This window comes from Hevea brasiliensis, chromosome 16 (genome assembly GCF_030052815.1).
Source record: "Hevea brasiliensis isolate MT/VB/25A 57/8 chromosome 16, ASM3005281v1, whole genome shotgun sequence".
NCBI lineage: Eukaryota > Viridiplantae > Streptophyta > Magnoliopsida > Malpighiales > Euphorbiaceae > Hevea > Hevea brasiliensis.
In genome coordinates, this window is record NC_079508.1 from 60,720,709 (window position 1) to 60,740,589 (window position 19,881).

Below are 19,881 nucleotides of genomic sequence, written 5' to 3' on the forward strand. Positions count from 1 at the left end.
TAGATCTTTTTTCACATCTCTATATTTCTCCATCAAGCTTCTAATGAGAAAGATCTCTTCCATAATTGAACGACCGGGCATAAAGCCAAAATGATTGAGAGAGATAGCAGTATCATGACGTAGTCGATGCTCCACAACTCTCCCACAACTTCATAGTATGGCTCATGAGTTTAATTCCCCTATAGTTTGAGCAACTATGTATGTCTCCCTTATTTTTAAAAATAGGTACTAAAATACTCTTCCATTCATCAGGTAATCAAGCATTTTCTTTGAGTTTAGAATCTTATTAAATAATTTAGTTAACCATGCCACTTCCATATGTTCCAAACACCTACACACTTCAATTGGTATTCCATCGGATTCACAGGCTTTAATTCATATTATGTCTTGAATTCATAATCAACAGAATCTATTCAAGAATTTCCTCTAGTTATATATATTTTGACTACCTTAATACTTAAAAAAAAAAAAATTAATAGTTGTCATGGTTGTCTGGCAGGATTAGAATTATAATTTTAAAATGTTAGTTATTTTGTAAAATTCTTTCAAATATCATGTTTATCAACGTTTTTTTTTCTCACAAATAGTAATTAATAACATCATCCACAACATAACACCAGATTTACAACAGTGTTTGAACAGGCATTAGTTTTTTACGTACGTAATCAGAGAGAGAGACTTGTATAAAGGGCACACAATTATCAAACATAAACTAACATGTCTCGATAAGCATTTCACAGTGATGTTCGTATTACACATTTTTACCAGGGCTTCATAGCAATTCACATGAAAAATTATTTTTCCGCGGCTAGCATCACACCATCAACTAGAAAACAGGTAGCACTTATTTTAATCCCCACAATTTTCTGCTAGTAAATAATGTTACTTTTCCTTGGAAACACCAGCTGCAACTTCCAGCTCTTGCAAAGCTAGACTCGGAAACAAGCCTCTCAACTGGCACTTTGGTCACATCACGACGTATTCCATTATCAGAAACAAACCGGTAGATACAATTACATACTGCAAACAGAAGCTGTCAGCCCGCTAAAGCTGGCAGTTTAAGAAGAAATATCGGTAGAAATATCAATAGCTTTGGCAGCAGATAATAAGGTCGCTGCCTGCCCACTTCGACCAACACTGATCCTCGGAGACCTGTTTTACAGTAGATTGCAAAATTCTCTCAGTTGTTCTTGAAAATATGATATCTCCCAAAACCATTTTCAAGTAGGAAAGAAGCACGGCGAAGGACATCTTCAGGTGCATCAGAAGGAGCAAGGGTGCAGGTCCATCCTTTAGCTTTAGCAAGAAAGATAACTGGTGAAACATCATATTCAGAGAGGTACAGGTCCCCACCCGAAAGGAAGCAATATATACAGGATGAAATGACACCACCAAGCCGTGACTGATACCCACACTTAGGGCATGGATTGTCCGAAGGATGAGAACTAGAGGAGCTGAAAATTATTTGGTCTAATACAGTTCCTGTCGCAATCCCTTGACCTGCTCCACGTGTGAAGTGGATCACCATTCCATCGCCAACATATATCCCTAGAGTGTGAAGTCAGATACAGGTTAGCAATGGTGAAAGTTTTAGATCTAATGTTGAGAATTGCATCACTAGGTGCCAGATACACACTTGAATACTCAGCATGGTATCTCAAACATTCAGTCTAAGCAAAGTTTAGCTACGCAATTACCAACTTCCAGGTATCAATAAAATTAAACAACAAACTTGGAAGTGCAACACCAATTACTTTTGTCATTAAAAAAATCTGAAAAGAAACCATTTACATTAGCCAAAATTTGTTCTTTCACAAGATCTCCTACATGATCAAAGTTCAATAACTAAACTCCAATGGATTCCTTATGTTCTATCCCAGCCTCCTTCTCGCTTACACACTGAGCATTTTCTTGTCAAAAGAACTCACACATACTGTTCCAAAAAAAGATTAAAGCTCAAAAACAGAAGGTAAAAAGTTTGGTTGGTTGTTAGGCAAGTTTGAATTATTCTTATGGTTAAAAAAATATTTAATTAGCACTCTCAATAATCATATTCTGCATTTTCTGTCCCACGTAGGGACATAGGGCGCCATGCAAACATGCTTCCCTGTGGTTATAATGTGAGCATCACTGGGAGGCCCATGTAAGTCTTCCACTAAAGTCGCAAAAAATTCCAGACATGAGATTCTATCCATTTTAACCTTACACTGATATAAAAATATGAAAATTTTCAAGGTGTTTGGGTCATTGTACCACTTTTCTTCTATATCCTTTCAGAAATACATGAATGCTACCCATAGGAAAACATGTTATTCCATGTAACCTTTATAGCTGGAACACTTTATATTGGTTCAATTCTTTATGCAGACATTCCCATTGGCTAAAGCAGACATGCTCTTTGCCAAAAAAAAAAAATCACATGAGCTTCACTGAGAGGGGCCTTTTTTTATCGTCCAGTAATATATATAACATCCTTTTATCTTCAAACCTCATCAAACCCTTCTGTAACAACATACAAACAATTTCCCAATTTGATCTTCCGAAATTATAAATCTTTCTACCAAACTGTTTCCTGCATTATCAACTTCTACATACATTCTTATGATCTTATTAATTCTAATTGACAGTCAACTTTGCTTTGAAATTCTAACAAATTCAGAATCCTTGTCAGAAATTGAACACCATTTGGAAAGATAACAAATCACTAAAACCAAAAACTGAAAATTCTAATTGTGCAGAGATTACAGTTTTGTCATCAAATAACATTTTCTCCAGATTTCTCTCCATCTCTCCCTCCTTCCCTCCCTCCGTCCCTTCCTCTCAAATTCAACGCATATTGCTTTTGGATTTAGCAGTCGCTTGTAAGAACTAAACTATGAAACAGCACAGCAACATTGTAAAGCACTTGAATATATATATATATATTTTTTAATGTATCAAATCTATGATTTTTATTGTCAACATATTTAGAAAGACATAGGGTATAGAATGATTTAATAAATGATATGATAAAATAAATATAAAATTATTAAAATATTCTTTATTATTATTTTAAATATATAAATGATTTTAAAATATTTATTTAAATAAAATATTAATTCATAAATAATGTTATAATAATAATAATAATAATAATAATAATAATTAAAGAATTTTTTAATTAATTATTAAATATGCTTTATAAATATATAATATTAAAGCTATATAATTAAAATTTTATATATTGTGCAGGATAAAATAAAAAAAAATAAAAATTTTAAACAGGTAAAATGATGGTTAGGCCCAAATTAGAACAAATTTTCCAAACATATAAATCATCCTAAACCATGATCCAACATAGTGTTATTCTATACTAGACTAAGCCTATAACCAATTGGAAATTACAAAATCTCCAGCATTTGTTTTAAAATCCAAAACCCACAAAATAAAAATGCTAAAACTACAGAAAACAACGTCTGATGTCAAAAAAGGAGTTCAAAACGATACCAATTTTTTTTAGCATAGCATTCAAGACCATGCGACACCAACTTGAAACTAGTGAGAGACAAGTAGGGACCCATAATAAGATAGCAGTAGAATTAGGGGGAAAAAAATAAACAAGTGGAATACAGACCATGATGAGAGTATACATAAGCAGACCTCCAAGTGCAGGGCAGATGTGATCCCCTGGCTTCAGCCCATCTCTTCCGATCTTGTTTGATAAATCTCCCATTCTTCTTCTTCCCTTTTCTTCTCTCTCTTCTGGACTAATTTTTACGCACAAAAGAGACGGAGAGAAAGAGAGAGAACGGAAAGCGACGCGCTTCCTTTGCGATTAAGGCTTTGCCATGCAGAAATTCTCCTGTCATTATTTACAGAAATTCTACTTGTCAAAAATATTTTTCAAATTTAAAATATTAAAATGTTCCATGTCAATTATAATGAATGTAATAGTTATTTTTATTAAATATTTTTATTTTAAATTATAATAATTAAAATAATTAATATTATTAAATAAAATTTTATATTGAATATATTTTATCAATCAAGTTAAATAAAAAAATAATTTTTTTTTTTTAATTTTAGTCCCTCTCTCTTTTTTCTTTCTTTATGTCTCTACTCTCTCAATTACTCTTTTCTTCCCTCCATTTTTTTTTTTTTTCCCTTTTCTTCCTATTTTTACCTCTCCTCTATCTCTCTCTCCGCTTTTTTTTATGAAAATTTTCTTTATTTTTATCTCTCTCTTACAAACAATAATAAAAGCATAAACAAATCTAACACTGAAACAATCAGTCATAGTTACATTTTTTTCCAAAATAAAATCAAAGCAAAAATATCATAAAAATACACAAGAAAATTTTCAATTCTCAAAATCTTAATTCCAATAAAGTTCTAATTATACAAGAGAAACGGCAAAACAAAATTAGAATGTTGATTCCAGAAATTTAAATTCAATTTAAAGTATGATATAAATATAAATTAACCTTTTAAAAAGTAAATTTATTTTCAAAAGAGTATATAATATAATTTAAAATATAATAAATTAAAAGTTAATTTATGCTCTTGACATTCTTTTCATAAACTAGCTCCCTAATAATACTCCTATTAATTAGCTTATGCAATATTATGTGTTATTTTTATGTGACTTAAATTTTAGATATATTTTTATAGATCAAAATTGTGATTCGACTCGAAAGTTTCAAACTGCAAATCGATTGTGATATGCACACGGACTTGTCCTCATTCACAATGAAACACCAGATTTACAACGGTATTTGCACAGGCATTATTTCTATACTCGCGTAATTAGAGATACAAATGGCACTCACTTACCAAACATGAACTAAAAAATAGTCTTTGTCCATGAATGAAGAATACATGTCTCAATAAGCATTTCACAATGAGATCATATTACATACTTTATCAATGCATCATTGCAATTCACAGGGAAATTTATTTTTCTGTAGCCAGCATCATACCATCGACTGGATAGCAGGTAGCACTTCGTTTAATCCACACAATTTTCTGTTAGTAAATAATGTTGCTTTTCCTTGGTAACATCAGCTGCAACTTCCAGCTCTTGCAAACTAGACTGGGAAACAAGCCTCTCAACTGGCACTTTGGTCACATCACGACGTATTCCAATATCAGAAACAAACCGGCTGATACAATACATACCACAACCCACAGCCGTCAGCCCGCTAAAGCTGGTAGTTAAAAATCGAAGTGGTGAAGAAATAATAGCACTGGCAGCAGCTAATAAAGATGCTGCCTGCCCACTTCGACCAACACTGATGCTCGTGAATATCAGAAGACCTGTCTTGCAGTAGATTGCAAAATCCTCACAGTTGTTCTTGAAAATATTATATCCACCAAAACCATTTTCAAGTAGGAAAGAAGCACGGTGGACGACATCTTCTGGTGCATCAGAAGCAGCAAGGGTGCAGGTCCCTCCTCTAGCTTTAGCAAGAAAGATTGCTGGTGAGACACCATATTCAAAGCGGTACAGGTCCCCACCTGAAAGGAAACAATCTATACAGGATTGAATGACACCATCAAGCCTTGACTGATCCCCACATTTAGGGCATGGATTGTCCGAAGTACGAGAAGAAGAAGAAGAGCTGAAAATTATTCGGTCTAAAACAGTTCCTGTCCCTATCTCCTGACCTGCTCCACGTGTGAAGTGGATCACCATTCCATCGCCAACATATATCCCTAGAGTGTGAAGTCAGACACAGGTTAGCGATGGAAAAAGCTTTAGATCAATTATTGAGAATTGGGTCAGTAGATGCTAGATACACACATGAATGCTCAGCATGTTAATTATGTAAGTCAGAATCGAATGTCTCAAAAATTCAGTTTAAACAAAGTTTAGCTATGCAATTACTAACTTCCAGGCATCAATAAAATTAAACAACAAAATTAAAGTGCATCACCAATTATTATGTCATTAATAATATAAAGATCCTATGGCAAATCTTAATTATTCTTAAAATTTTCTGAAGGATTCCAATGGTCGTACCCAGCTCTGTCCTGATCTAACTGATCAAGTCTTGAACAGAGGAAAAATACTGAAGAACTTAATTTGGGAGAAAAGAAATGTATTCATGTCTCATTGTATTTAACATGCTACACATAATGTTCTTATATACAAGTAGAACGGAGATTCTAGAAACTATCTAACTAATTTGCACAGCCTGAGAGAAGCTTTCCTGCCAAACCCAACAAACAGTAACAAACTACGGCAGCCTAACCAATTCTGCTTTATGTTGCCCTCGATGCATTCTTTGAGTCGTAGCTTTTCTTTGTTTGTGTTATTGCAACACACCATTTTATTCATCCATGCTGCACGTGTTTTACTTAAAAATGTTGCACACCGTTTTTGCTAAGTCTCACATCTTCGGGTTGCTCCCCTGCATAAGTTATAGCTGCCTTGCTGCCTTGCTTATATCTTTATCACTAACTTCATATGAAATTTTATTATTTCCCTCTGACCATCCATCATACCATGTTTCTCTAAACATACTCCACCTAAAGTCAGATCACTTTCCTAGCAAGAGAGCAGATCACCTTTTTCAAGACTAGAACCATTACCAGTGCCTTTGCACTCATGTGTGGTGTGTGCGTGCACACATGGTGTAGGTAAGGCCAAGCAACAATGGCTACATGCCAAAATATAACCAAAGAAAGCAAGATGATTCTATCGCAATTTGAAAACGAAGATAGAGAGAGATAGAAATGATGAGAAAGGGATGCCCCCAGACCATGCAGAGATTGAAAAGAAATAAACAAATCCAATCAAGTAGGCCTGAGCAGTTTTCGGTTTGATCTGAAAAACCGAACTGAACGAAGCCATTTCGGTTCAATTAGTTCGGTTTTTTGTTCTGTCGATGCGGTGGGTTAGAGATTTTTAGCATGTTCGATTTTCAGTTCAGTTCGATTTTTTATCGGTTAAAACCGACAAAAACAACTAAACGGCATAGCAAATGGCACAAGTGATTTTTCAGCCTAGGATGCACAAGTCCCAACGCTTTGGCCCTTGTCCAATCCAATTTTCCGTTCAAGCCTAGAGAATAGAAATTACCTAAAACATTTAGTCTTCAATAGAGAACCCTAAATTGTAAAATCCCTAAAAGCTAAAATTCTCTCATCTGTTTCTTTGTGCCGTCGACTGCGAGTCTGCAACTGCCACTGTGCCTCGCCTCCCTTTTCAGTTCTCTCCTCTCTTCTCTTTTCTTATTCCTCCCTAGTCTCTGCCTTGTGTTGCCGTCCTTATCAGTTGCCATCATCACGAGTTGCTGTTGTCCCTTGGAAGTCCATTCAATGCTAGCGCCACCTTGGTAAGCCTCTCTTTCTTCTCTAGTCTCTTCTCTCTTCACTTGTTTGAACTTTGAATGTTGAGATTTGTAGTTGCTGAAATGGGTATCGTTTTGAACCGTTTGTGGAGCGTGGATTAAGGATTTTTGGCCTCACCAAATCACCTTCACCAGCCTTCGAAAATGACCTATCTCGCCACCATTCGGTAAGTAGCCATGGCCTGTAGGATTTCTTGATATTTTAGTTTTAATTTTGCTTCTTGATGAATTTAAATGACTACGAAAATGTTGTGCTGGATTTTTTAGTTTGTGTGAAATGCTTTATATGTTCAAATATATGTAAAACTTATAATACTGTAAGTTTAATTATTTAACTATTTGATTCTTAGTGACTATTTCTTTCTCCAAATTCATATGAAATTGGATATTCACATTCTCTTAAAATTCTGCTTGTCTTGGTTTTTTTTTAATTCAATTTTTCTAGTTATAATATTGTCTTGTCTTATCTTAACATTCTAGTTGCTTCTGAATTTTTTGCTCATGTAGTGAATAAATTTTGAATTTCAATGGAATTGTTTGTATACTAATACTATAAATGCCAGTGATTCTTGCCTGGATGTTGGTGTACTATATAAGATTAGGAAAATTGAACTTTATAAAGTGTTTCCATCTATCTAAAAGGTTTAATATGATATTGTATGCTACTTACCAAATTATTTATCATACAACATATGAAATGGATGGTAATTTTACAATCTAGTTTATTAAATTCATGGTATGTATCAGCTGAAACAATAATGGTGTTTTAGAAATAAGCATTAGTTATCTTGTCAAAAAGTTAGGAACATTATATATATACTAAAGCTGAATCCTTTGTCACTAACAGTGCCAATGCTTTTTTTTTTAATTTATATATTTTCACGAACTTTGTAGCCATGGTCTAACACCCATAATATTTACTCCAGTATCACATATTCCAGGAGTTTCACCATTTCCCTCTAGATCTAATAATTTTTTTTCTTTTTTTCTTTTTTTATAAAATCATATTATATATAGATCTACTTTTGCAGCAAATTATTGGAAATTAATAAAGGTCATGCGTCCAATCCATGGAGGAACTAGACGATTTCATTTTTTTTTTTTTGCTTTTTTATTAAATAAGTAACATTATTTAAATATTTTCATATAATTTAAATAAAATTTAATTAAATTATAAATTTAACAGTGAAGGTGCTATTTTACCTTTTGGTATTTTTATCTTGCTTTCTGTTTCTTTTGCTTTTTTTTGTTTCTTTCCTTTTTTTTTTATATATATTAAACTTATTCAATATTTACATAAAAAAGACAATATCAATTAAGTATTATCATAAAATTCACACACATATAATGCATTATGTAATCATTTTTACTTATGTACAACAAAACTCAATTTTGAGTAACTATTCTAATAATAATAATATTTTAAAATTTTATTAGGTGTTTTGTTTTACATATTAATTTACCATTCAGTGACTAGATTTTAATTTAATTCCTTCTTTACTCTGTTAACAGCTCTAAATGGATTCTTTTAGTGGGCAAGAAGATCTAAAAACTAAAAATACTATTGATTCTAATCAAAGTGAAGCTGAGGCTGAAGATACATCTAAATCAAAATCAAAATCAAAAGAGGTTGTGAAGTGAAAGCCAATTAGACCAAAATCTCAAGTTTGGGATCACTTCACCAAGTTCACAAATACTAAGGGCGAAATTAAAGGCAAGCGTAATTATTGTAGCAAAGAATTTTGTTGTGATCCAAAGAAAAATGAAACAACTGCATATAAGAATCATATGAATGCATGCAAAAAGCACCCGTATGCCATTGAGACTAAGCAAACACAATTAGCTTTGCAACCAAATTCATTTGATGAAGTTTTAGAGGATGTAAGCACACTTTCTACTTGGAAATATGATGAAGATGCAATTAGGGAGGCTATTGTTCAAATGATTATAATTGATAAATTGTCTTTTAAATTTGTTGATGGTGAGAGATTTAAAAGATTCATGAGAGCTATATGTCCTAGGTTTAGGATTCCCTCCCGTTGGACTATTTCACGGGATTGTTATCAAATGTTTATTGAGGAGAGGACAAGATTGAAGTTTTTTCTCAAAAAAAATTGTCAAAGGGTGAGTCTTACTATAGACACATAGACATCATTGAACCGAATAAATTATATGTGTATCACTATTCACTTTATTGACAATGATTGGAAGTTGCACAAGAGAATTATTAATTTTCGTCCTATTTCTAGTCATAAAGGTCTTGGAAGGTTAATTGAAACTTGCTTGCTAGAGTGGGGTTTCGATAAGATATTCACAATTACAGTAGACAATGCAAGTTCAAATGATGTAGCAATCTCTTATTTGAAAAAGAAGCTTGCCTATTGGGGTGTTAGTGTTGTTAATTCTACTTACCTTCATATGAGGAGTATGGCACATATCATTAATTTGGTTGTCATGGATGGATTAAAAGATGTTAGTGAGTCGGTGATGAAGGTTAAAATTGCAGTAAGATACATTAGGAGTTCTCCAGCTAGGTTGAAAAGGTTTAAAGAATGTGTTGAATATGAAAAAATTGAAGGCAAGACTTATTTGTGTTTGGATGTGCTTACTAGGTAGAATTCAACTTACTTAATGTTGAATACAGCTCAAAAATATGAAAGGGCATTTGAGAGGTATGAGTTACAAGAACCTATGTTCAAGCTTGACATTGGAGAGAATGGGATGCCTGATTTTTATAATCGGTCTCAAGTCAAAAAAATGGCTGATATGTTGTCTCATTTTTATGAGTTGACTTTGCTTATTTCGGGTTCCCATTATGTCACATCCAATATGTTCTTCAGTAAGATAAGTGACCTAACTTTTATATTGAACCAATGGATGGATAGTAATGATATTGAGATGAAATCTATGGGGAAAAGAATAAGGGTTAAATTTGACAAGTACTGATGGGATGTAGATAAAATGAATAAACTTTTTTATTTTGCTATTATTCTTGACCCTCGTGATAAATTTGAGTATATGGATTATCTATTTTGCCAAATGTATGGTAAGAAAAAGGGTGTAGAGTTATTCCAAAAGGTGAAAACATTAATGAATGAATTGTTTAATGTAGGGCTGAGTATTCGGTTCAAACCAAACCGAATCATCAAAATCGAATTAACTGAATTACTATATTTTAGAAATTGAACCGAACCAAAATGAATAAAAAATCGAACCAAACCGCTCTATTTTTGTACAATTCAGTTTAAACCAATCGGTTTTTGAGTTTGAATAGATTTTTTAATTTAGATTTGATTTTAAAGTTATTTGGTCTGATTTTGACCTTGGTTTGAACCTACTAACCATTAATTAATGAAATTAAACAATTTATATATATATAATTACATATAATTCATAAATTTTTTATAAAAATAAATCAATTTAAAAATTAATAAAGTAATTCGGTTTGGTTTGGTTCAATCGATTTTTTTCTCTCCAAAATCGAACCGAACCGAACCAAACCTAAATAACCGAAATTCTTAAAATGCAAAATCGAACTGAACCGAATTATCTTAAAAACCCAACCGAATTACCAAATTAAGATAATTCGGTTCAATTTATTCTGTTCAAATTGAATAGTGCTCACCCCTAGTTTAATGAGTACAAGAGAATGTACCAACCTGATATTGAGCACTCAAGTGATGATAGTTCACAGATCTCAATTGGTAGTACAAGCTCTTCCGCAAGTCTTACGCCAAAATTTTTTTTGAAGTATCACTACAAGAAACAAAAGTTGGAGGCTCTTAGTGGTGTAGATTCAAAAAGAGAGCTAGAAGTATATCTAAGTGAGGCTATCTAAGAGGACAAGGGAATGGTGGAAGATTAATTCTAAGAGATTTCTTGTCCTAAGAAAAATGGCAAGAGACATACTGCTTGTTTCAGTTTCAACAGTTGCTTCAGAGAATGCTTTCAGTACTGGTGGGAGAGTGCTTGATGCCTTTAGAAGTTCTTTGACTCTTAAAATTGTGGAAGGCTTGATATGTGCACAAGATTGGCTTCGTTCATCAAATAGACCAATAAGTGTTGAGGAAGATTTAGAAAAACTTGAAAAGCTTGAAGAGGGTATGGAATTAATTCATCCAACATTTCAATTTTATTGTTTCATATTTCATTTGGATATCGAGTTTCCTTTTTGTCTAAAACACTTCAATTTTAAGTGCTGCCACTTGTTGGAATTACCCATGGTTTAGGTGGATCAAGTTCTACCCCTACCCCTAACTATTAGATGTAAGTTTAATTGTTGAATATTTAGTACTGTTTTATGCCTAGTTTTAGTTTGTGCTTTTTAAATTTTTTCTTGGTTGATGACTTGATCATTTTTATCTACTTTGTGCAGGTTTCAAATAGGCATGGAATTGTTGGACTGCTCTTGACCTCCTGTGATTTTATGTTTTGCATGGATTTTAATCCATGATAAACTTTATTTTGCATTGGATTTTAATTCATTATGGACTGCTCTATGTAATGAGTGGTGTTTTAATGTGTGGACTTTAAATATAGGAATGTCAAATGTGTTATGTGGACTTTTATCAGTTTATGAAGTGATGTTACTGTTTTTATGGACTTTTATGTATTTTGGATTTATAATTTCATGGTACATTTTATGTAATATGGATTTACAATTTTATGGAATTATGGATTTATATGTTATGTACTTTTGCATGGATTTTTATGTATTATTGATATTTATAAACAGGTTTTTTTGTAAACAGGTTTAGGATTGCTATTAATAAATTGTTGTTTATTAGATATAAATAGGTTCTTTTGTAAAATTCCAATAGTTTCGGTTTAATGCAACGGAACCGAACCGAACCGTTATTTTTCGGTTTGGTTCGGTTCTGTTATTCTTAAGTGATCGGTTTGGTTCGGTCCACTTTTTTAAGCGATTCGGTATTTCGGTTTTCAGTGTTCAGTTCGGTTTGGAACTGAACCGAGTGAATGCTCCCCCTGCAATCAAGTATCAATTGGATTACAGAATGAACACATTATGTGTATCATGTTTCATCAAATTCTCAACCACTACAGACTATAGTCTAGCATTTGAACTTCATTAAAGCTAATTTCAGTATAAAACTAAAAACAAGGGCTGTTCACTTGCTGAATTTAACTAACCAATTCAACCCGATCCAAACCATGTATCCATTTTAATCCCAACTTCTGGTCAGGTTGGTTAAATAATTTTTGAGACCTAACTCTCACTTTCTAATCCCTAACTTCCTCTACAATTTCATAGCCTCTAGGAAAACTTTGCCTTGCATCGCCAGATCTTTTCTTTCCTCCCTCTCTTCTCTTTATCTCTATTTTTGGTCTTCCATAACTTCCATAAACACTGTGCATCAAATAGTAAAGAAATTTGGTGGTACTCAAGAGAGAGAGCGCGACCAAAATCATCAAATTTGATCAAATGTCTACTAATTTTGATATCAGATAACGAAGTGGAAGAATATGCTGAAAAAATTGGATAAAATTACAAACCTCTTTTAAAATTTTTAAAAATTTAGATAAATTTTTATAAAATTTGAAAATATGGTCAATTTTAACAAGATTTAAATATTTGGATTAGAAAGATTTGGCTTATTTTTGTGATTAGGCTCCTTTTTTATCATATAAAAATCTCAATTCATATCAGGAAGTCAGCTAAATAATGGGTTGTACTTATCTGGAAGTCAACTAAATGTTGGCTACAAACGGCCATATAAAATTTTCACAAATTTATCCAACTAACGGACAACCAATCCAACAAATTCCTAATGTCGGTTTGGTTCGGTTTGGTTTAGAAATTTATAGTAATCAATGTAAGTTGGAAAGGCAATTACAATCCAAACCGACTTATGAAGAGGCCTGAGTAAAAACAGAATGCTAAGAACACTTATTCAATCCTAGACTAGCACACAAACAAACAATTGGAAATTTCAAAATCTCCAGCATTTGTTTCAAAACCCAAAACCCACAAAATAAAAATGCTAAAACTAGAGAAAACAACGTCCGATATCAAAAAAGGAGCTCAAAATGACACCGATTTATATTAGCAAACAAGACCATACGACACGAACTTGAAATTAGTGACAGAAAGCTAAAGACCCAGAATCCGATAGCAGTAGAATTAGGGAAAAATGAAATGAAGTAGAAATGCAGACCATGATGAGAGTATATATAAGCGTGCCTCCAAGAGTAGATGTGATCCCCTGGCTTCAACTCATCTCTTCCGATCTTGTTTGAAAAAACTCCCATTCTTCTTCTTCTTCTTCTTCTTCTTCTTCTTCTTCTTCCCTTTCCTTCTCTCTTCTTCTGGGCTAATTTATACGCAGATAAGTTTCGAGATCGAGAGAGAGAGAGAGAGAGAGAGATAGGAAAGCGAAACGCTTCCTTTGCGTTTAAGGCTTTGCCAGGGAGAAATTCTCCTCCTTTTCTTTGCGATAAATTAATTAATATTAAGTTAATAAGTACTGCCATTATTTTACCAAACAAAAAGTACTGTCATTATTTACCCTTTTTTTTTTCTTTTTTTTTTTTTTACTTTATGTCTCTATTCTTTTAGGTCTTACTATCATATTTAACACCGATTAATTTTTTCTCTCTATCATGAAAATATATATAAAAAAAAATTAAATCGAAAAATCTCAATTCCAATAAAATTTTAATTAAACAAAAGAAACAACAAAACCAAATTAGGATGTTAATATCAAAAGTAATCCAAAGAAATCATAGAAATCATGAGAATGTTAGTACTTACTATAGAAGTGAAAGAAATCAAAGATGCTGCCCCAATAATGGAGACATGTAATTCCTTCTTTTCAACCTGAGAACTCTCCATGCCAGCAAGGAACGTTACTTTGTAGATACATTAAAGAATAGGTTCCAATCGGCTCGGTTAGATTAATTTAAAAACTACAAATAAATTACTAATTATATATATATATATATAATTAATTTTTATTCTTAATATGATTATTAAATTTTTAATTTTACTCTAAAAGTTTCCATAAGTTATACATTTTTAATATGAGTTTCTTAAATAGGTTAGAACTCTTATAGTAAATAATTTAAATTAATAGGATTGTTAATTATTTTACGAATTAGTATACTTGTTTAAAATGAAATAAATTTGTTGTGCTTATGAAAAGTAGAAAACATGACTTAGCTCAAAAAATAGGAATAATAAGCTAAACGTTTGTATCCAATATATAACGAATAATAATCGTGGATTATAATTTAGTATTTTTACATTAATATAATTACTCCAATTATATATAAGTAATAAAAATCTAAAACTTTAGGCATACTAGGAACAAAAGTACAGTTTTCCTTATACCAATCAAATAAATATTCTCTTAAAGCTCTATTTATTTTATAAAAAATATTTTTTTAAAGAAGTATTTTTATATTTTTTTTTATTTTTAAAAAATATTAGTTGCCATGGTTGTCTTGTAGTATTAGAATTATAATTTTAAAATGTTAGTTATCTTATAAAATTATTTCAAATATCATGTTTATCAACGGGTTTTTTTTTTTTAGGTTCACAAATAGTAATTAATAACATTCCATTTTTTTTTTAATGTTTGTGTATTATTTAATTTGCCTGCTATCTTACCTCACTGAATAGAATTGAAGGAAAAAAAAGAATATATATATATATATATATATATATATATATATATATATATAGAATCATCATAATTGTGCATCAGCGTGTGGGTGAGACGTGTGCATGGACACGTCCTCATCCACAATATAACACCAGATTTACAACAGTGTCTGAACAGGCATTATTTTTATACGCACCAAATTAGAGAGATTTGTACAAGGGGCACACAATTACCAAACATAAACTGAAAAATAGATATAGTGTTTCTCCATGAATGAAGAATACATGTCTCAATAAGCATTTCACAGTGAAGATCATATTACACATTTTACCGGGGCATCATTGCAATTCAAAGGAAAATTTATTTTTCTGCAACTAGCATCACACCATCAACTAGGTAGCAGGTAGCACTTATTTTATTCCACACAATTTTCTTCTAGTAAACAATGTTACTTTTCCTTGGAAACATCAGCTGCAACTTCCAAGCTAGACCCAGAAACAAGCCTCTCAACTGGCACTTTGGTCACATCACGACGTATTCCAATATCAGAAACAAACCGGTAGATACAATACATACCGCAACCCGCAGCTGTCAGAAAGCTAAAGTTGGCAATTGAAGAAGAAATATCAATAGAAACATCAATAGCTTTGGCAGCGGCATATAAGGATCCTGCCTGCCCACTTCGACCAACACTGATGCTCTTGGATATGAGAAGACCTGTCTTACAGTAGATTGCAAAATCCTCACAGTTGTTCTTGAAAATATGATATCCACCAAAACCATTTTTAAGCAGGACAGAAGCACGGTGAAGGACATCTTCTGGTGCATCAGAAGCAGCAAGGGTGCAGGTCCCTCCTCTTGCTTTAGCAAGAAAGATTACTGGTGAGACACCATATTCAAAGCGGTACAGGTCCCCATCTGAAAGGAAGCAATCTATACAGGATTGAATGACACCATCAAGCCTCGACTGATCCCCACACTTAGGGCATGGATTGTCCGAAGGATGGGAAGAGCTGAAAATTTTTCGGTCTAAAACAGTTCCTGTCCCTATCTCCTGACCTGCTCCACGTGTAAAGTGGATCACCATTCCATCGCCAACATATATCCCTGGAGTGCGAAGTCAGACACAGGTTAGCAATGGTGAAAGCTTTAGATGTGTTATTGAGAATTGCGTCACTAGGTGCTAGATAGACACATGAATGCACGGCGTGTTAATTATGTAAGTGAGAATTGAATATCTTAAAACATTCAGTTTAAAAAAAAGCTTAGCTATGCAATTACTAACTTACAGGTATCAATAAAATTAAACAACAAAATTAAAGTGCAACACTAATTATTTTGTCATTAATAATATAAAGAACCTATGGCAAATCTTAATTATTCTTAAAATTTTCTGAAGGATTCCAATGGTCGTACCCAGCTCTGTTCTGCTCTAACTTCATATGAAATTTTATTCTTTCCCTCTAACCATCCATCATACCAAGTTTCGCTAAACATATTCCAACTAAAGTCAGATCACCTTCCTAGCAAGAAAGCAGATCACCTTTATCAAAACTAGAACCATTACCAGTGCCTTTGCACTCATGATGAGAAAGGGATGCCCCCAGACCATGTAGAGATTGGAAAGAAATAAACAAAATGCAATCAAGTATCAATTGGATTACAGAATGAACGCGTTCCGTGTATCATGTTCCATCAAATTCTCAACCACTATCAATTGAAATTAGTGAGAGATTACTAGAGACCCAGAATACGATAGCAGTAGAATAAGGGAAAAATGAAATGAAGTAGAAATACAGACCATGATGAGAGTATATGTAAGCGAGCCTCCAAGAGTAGATGTGATCCCCTGGCTTCAGCTCATCTCTTCCGATCTTGTTTGATAAAACTCCCATTCTTCTTCTTCTTCTTCTTCTTCTTCTTCCCTTTCCTTCTCTCTTCTGGCCTAATTTATACGCAGATAAGTTTCGAGAGAGAGAGAGAGAGAGAGAGAGAGAGAGAGAGATGAGGTTGCGGGGGAGGGAGGAAGCGAAAAGCTTCCTTTGCATTTAAGGCTTTGCCATGAAGAAATTGAAATTCTCCCCTTTTTTTTTTTTTTTTTTTTGCGATAAATTAACATTAAGTTATTAAGTACTAACATTATTTTTTATTTTTACTTTATGTCTCTATTTTTTTTTAAGTTGGTTGGTCTTGCCATCATATTTAACGCTGGTTAATTTCCTCCCAATCAAGAATATATATATATATATATATATATATATATATATATATATATATATATATATATATATATATAATTAAATCTAAAAATCTCAATTCCAATAAATTTTTAATTAAACAAAAGAAACAACAATACCAAATTAGGATGTTAACATCAAAAGTAACCCAAAGAAATCATACTTATATAAATTGTGAGAATGTTAATAATACTTATTATAGAAGTGAAAGAAATCAAAGATGCTACCCCAATAATGGAGACATGTAATTCCTCCCTTTCAACCTGAGAACTCTCCATGCCAACAAGGAATGTTAGTTTTTAGAAAGAATAGGTTCTCAAAAGAACCGAAATAAAAATTTGGTACCGTCGAACTTAGCCTTTGAAGACACATGCACATAGTTAGTTGAAAATGTTTTACTATACTTTTCGAAAAATAAATTTATAATGAATTTATTTTTTAATAATTATGATATAAATATATTTAATATACAAATTAATTTTTCAAAAAATAAACTCACTCTTAAACTGCAAAAGACAATAATGTTTATAATATAATTTAAAATATAATAAATTAAAAAATAAATTGATAAATTAACCATGAATTACCTTCATTCCATTGCTACTTTGCTAGTTGAGTGCGTCAACTGTGTTCATAAAATCGAGATTGATAGACAAATTGGCTCCAATTGGCTTGGTTAGATTAAAAATTATCAAATGAAATTTTAAAAACTACTGTTAAATTACTAATTATATATATATATATGTGTCCAATTTAATTAATTTTTAATTTTTTTATCCAATTTAACCAATTTACTTTTGATTTAAGTTAAAATTGACTTAATGTATAACTCACTGTGAGTTGATTTTTTTTTAATATTTTTAATGTTAATTACTTAAATAATTATTTTTTAATATTAATTAAATAATTATAATTAGCCCCTATACTTATTGAAGGAGTTCAATTTATTTCATTTTTAACTATTGTTCAATTTAACTCAAAAATTTTAATTTAAAATCAATTTAGCTCAAAACTTAAAATTTATGAACCAAATTTCTTGACTTTTTTTTTCAAATAAAAAATTATGAAGCACAGTGTTTTTAATCCTGGGACTGAATTTTTAATTCATTGATTTAAACCCAAAAATTAATAAGTTCAATTTCTTTATTTTTTTTTATTTTTTAACTAAATTAAGCTTAAATTAAAATTTCTAAGTTAAATTTGACAAAAAGTTACAAATACACTAAATTAAACTTCCCTAATAAATATAGGGGTGAAATTAAGTTTTAATCTATTAAAAAATGACACGTGTATATTAATTGGATTAATTTAAATTTAAACCAAAAGTAAAAAGACTAAATTAAATAAAATATTGAAAATGAACTAAATTAGACATTCCTAAAAGTAAGTTAAGCAAATTGAGCTTATTTTTAATTTTTATTTTAATATGATTATTAATTTTTTTATTTTAATCTAAAGTTTTTATAAGTTTTAAATTTTTAATCCAATAGGTTAGAACTCTTATAGTAAATAATTTAAATTAATAGGATTGTTATTTTACTAGTTAGTATACTTGTTTAAAATGAAATAAATTTGTTATGCTTGTGAAAAGTAGAAAACATGACTTAGCCTAAACAATAGGAATAATAAGCTAAACGTTTATATCCAATATATAACGAATAATTTATAATTTCACATATTTATAAAATTTTTATAAAAATATTTTTATTATTTAATTATAATATTAAATTAATAATATATGTTTATTATATATATATTTATTTATTTATTTTTTTTAAATTATCTCTAATTAATATATTTAAAAAATAATTTTTTTATAATAATTCCAATAATAACATTACATAATATCTAAATATTTTTATATTTTAATATAAAAAATAAAAAATAACTTAAAGTTATTTCCTTCAAAAATATTATAACTTTCATTTTCATCAGAAAAATATTTTAATTGACACTCTTTCTTAAGTATTTTGAATATTACAAAATCAAAAAATATTTTTCACAGAATAAACGAAATCTCTACGTAATTAAATTTTACTTTTTATACTACAGAACCTACATATATTTGGTAAGTATTTAGAATAATTTTTACAATTTGGATTCATCAGTCCCTTATAAAAAATTTTTTTCTTCCATACGATTTTATCTTAATTAATTAATTAAATATTTTAGGTTTTTACAATAATAATAATAATAAGTACTATTAGGGAAACAACCAAATTACCATAAGAAACTTGCCGCTATAGTTAAGCCTTTTGAAAAATTAAAAATTTATAAAAATTTAATTTAATTTAATTAATTTTTTTATTAATTTTTAAATTTAAAATAAAAAAAATTATTTTTTTAATTTACAAAAATTCATTTTAAAAAATAAAAATTAAATATAATTATATGAAAATTTAATTAAATATATTTTTAAATGATTTATTTTAAAAAAAGTCAATTAAAATTTTATTAAATTTATATAATTAAAATAGTTATACCTACAATAAAAAAAAATATTGTACCTATTACAGTTGCTTGATCATTTATGAAAATCTCCTATAAATTTTATGACTATAATTCTAAATAATCATGGCTAAATTACACTACATTTATATCTTTATAATAATTTTTAATAAAATAATATGATTTGATTCGATTTAAAAATTAAGAAATTTTCATATCGAAACTTTTTTTTTTTTT

At 30.7% G+C, this 19,881-nt stretch overlaps 2 protein-coding genes and 1 pseudogene across 2 annotated transcripts; all 3 read right to left on the bottom strand.

Moving 5' to 3' along the window:
* Positions 1–698: 698 nt before the first annotated feature.
* On the bottom strand, positions 699–3,891 carry LOC110666905 (protein LEAD-SENSITIVE 1-like; annotated as a pseudogene).
* An 894-nt stretch (positions 3,892–4,785) lies between these two features.
* Positions 4,786–13,814, bottom strand: LOC110666904 (protein LEAD-SENSITIVE 1). Its single transcript, XM_021827558.2, has 2 exons — positions 13,511–13,814; positions 4,786–5,694 (listed from the first exon to the last, which is right to left on the bottom strand). Exons 1-2 carry the CDS (start codon positions 13,602–13,604, stop codon positions 4,988–4,990), a joined length of 801 nt encoding a protein of 266 aa, XP_021683250.2. The 5' UTR covers positions 13,605–13,814; the 3' UTR covers positions 4,786–4,987.
* Positions 13,815–15,188: 1,374 nt separating this feature from the next.
* Positions 15,189–16,963, bottom strand: LOC110666903 (protein LEAD-SENSITIVE 1). The gene is made up of 2 exons (XM_021827556.2): positions 16,761–16,963; positions 15,189–16,066 (listed from the first exon to the last, which is right to left on the bottom strand). Exons 1-2 carry the CDS (start codon positions 16,852–16,854, stop codon positions 15,408–15,410), a joined length of 753 nt encoding a protein of 250 aa, XP_021683248.2. The 5' UTR covers positions 16,855–16,963; the 3' UTR covers positions 15,189–15,407.
* Positions 16,964–19,881: the final 2,918 nt, after the last annotated feature.

What these genes read in the sequence shown, in the direction of transcription:
- LOC110666904 (XM_021827558.2), bottom strand. Translation starts at nt 13,604, where the DNA reads ATGGGAGTTTTTTCAAACAAGATCGGAAGAGATGAGTTGAAGCCAGGG. An exon ending in TTATATATACTCTCATCATG is followed by an intron (nt 5,695 to 13,510) that starts GTCTGCATTTCT and finishes TTCACACTCTAG; the next exon opens with GGATATATGTTGGCGATGGA.
- LOC110666903 (XM_021827556.2), bottom strand. Translation starts at nt 16,854, where the DNA reads ATGGGAGTTTTATCAAACAAGATCGGAAGAGATGAGCTGAAGCCAGGG. An exon ending in TTACATATACTCTCATCATG is followed by an intron (nt 16,067 to 16,760) that starts GTCTGTATTTCT and finishes TTCGCACTCCAG; the next exon opens with GGATATATGTTGGCGATGGA.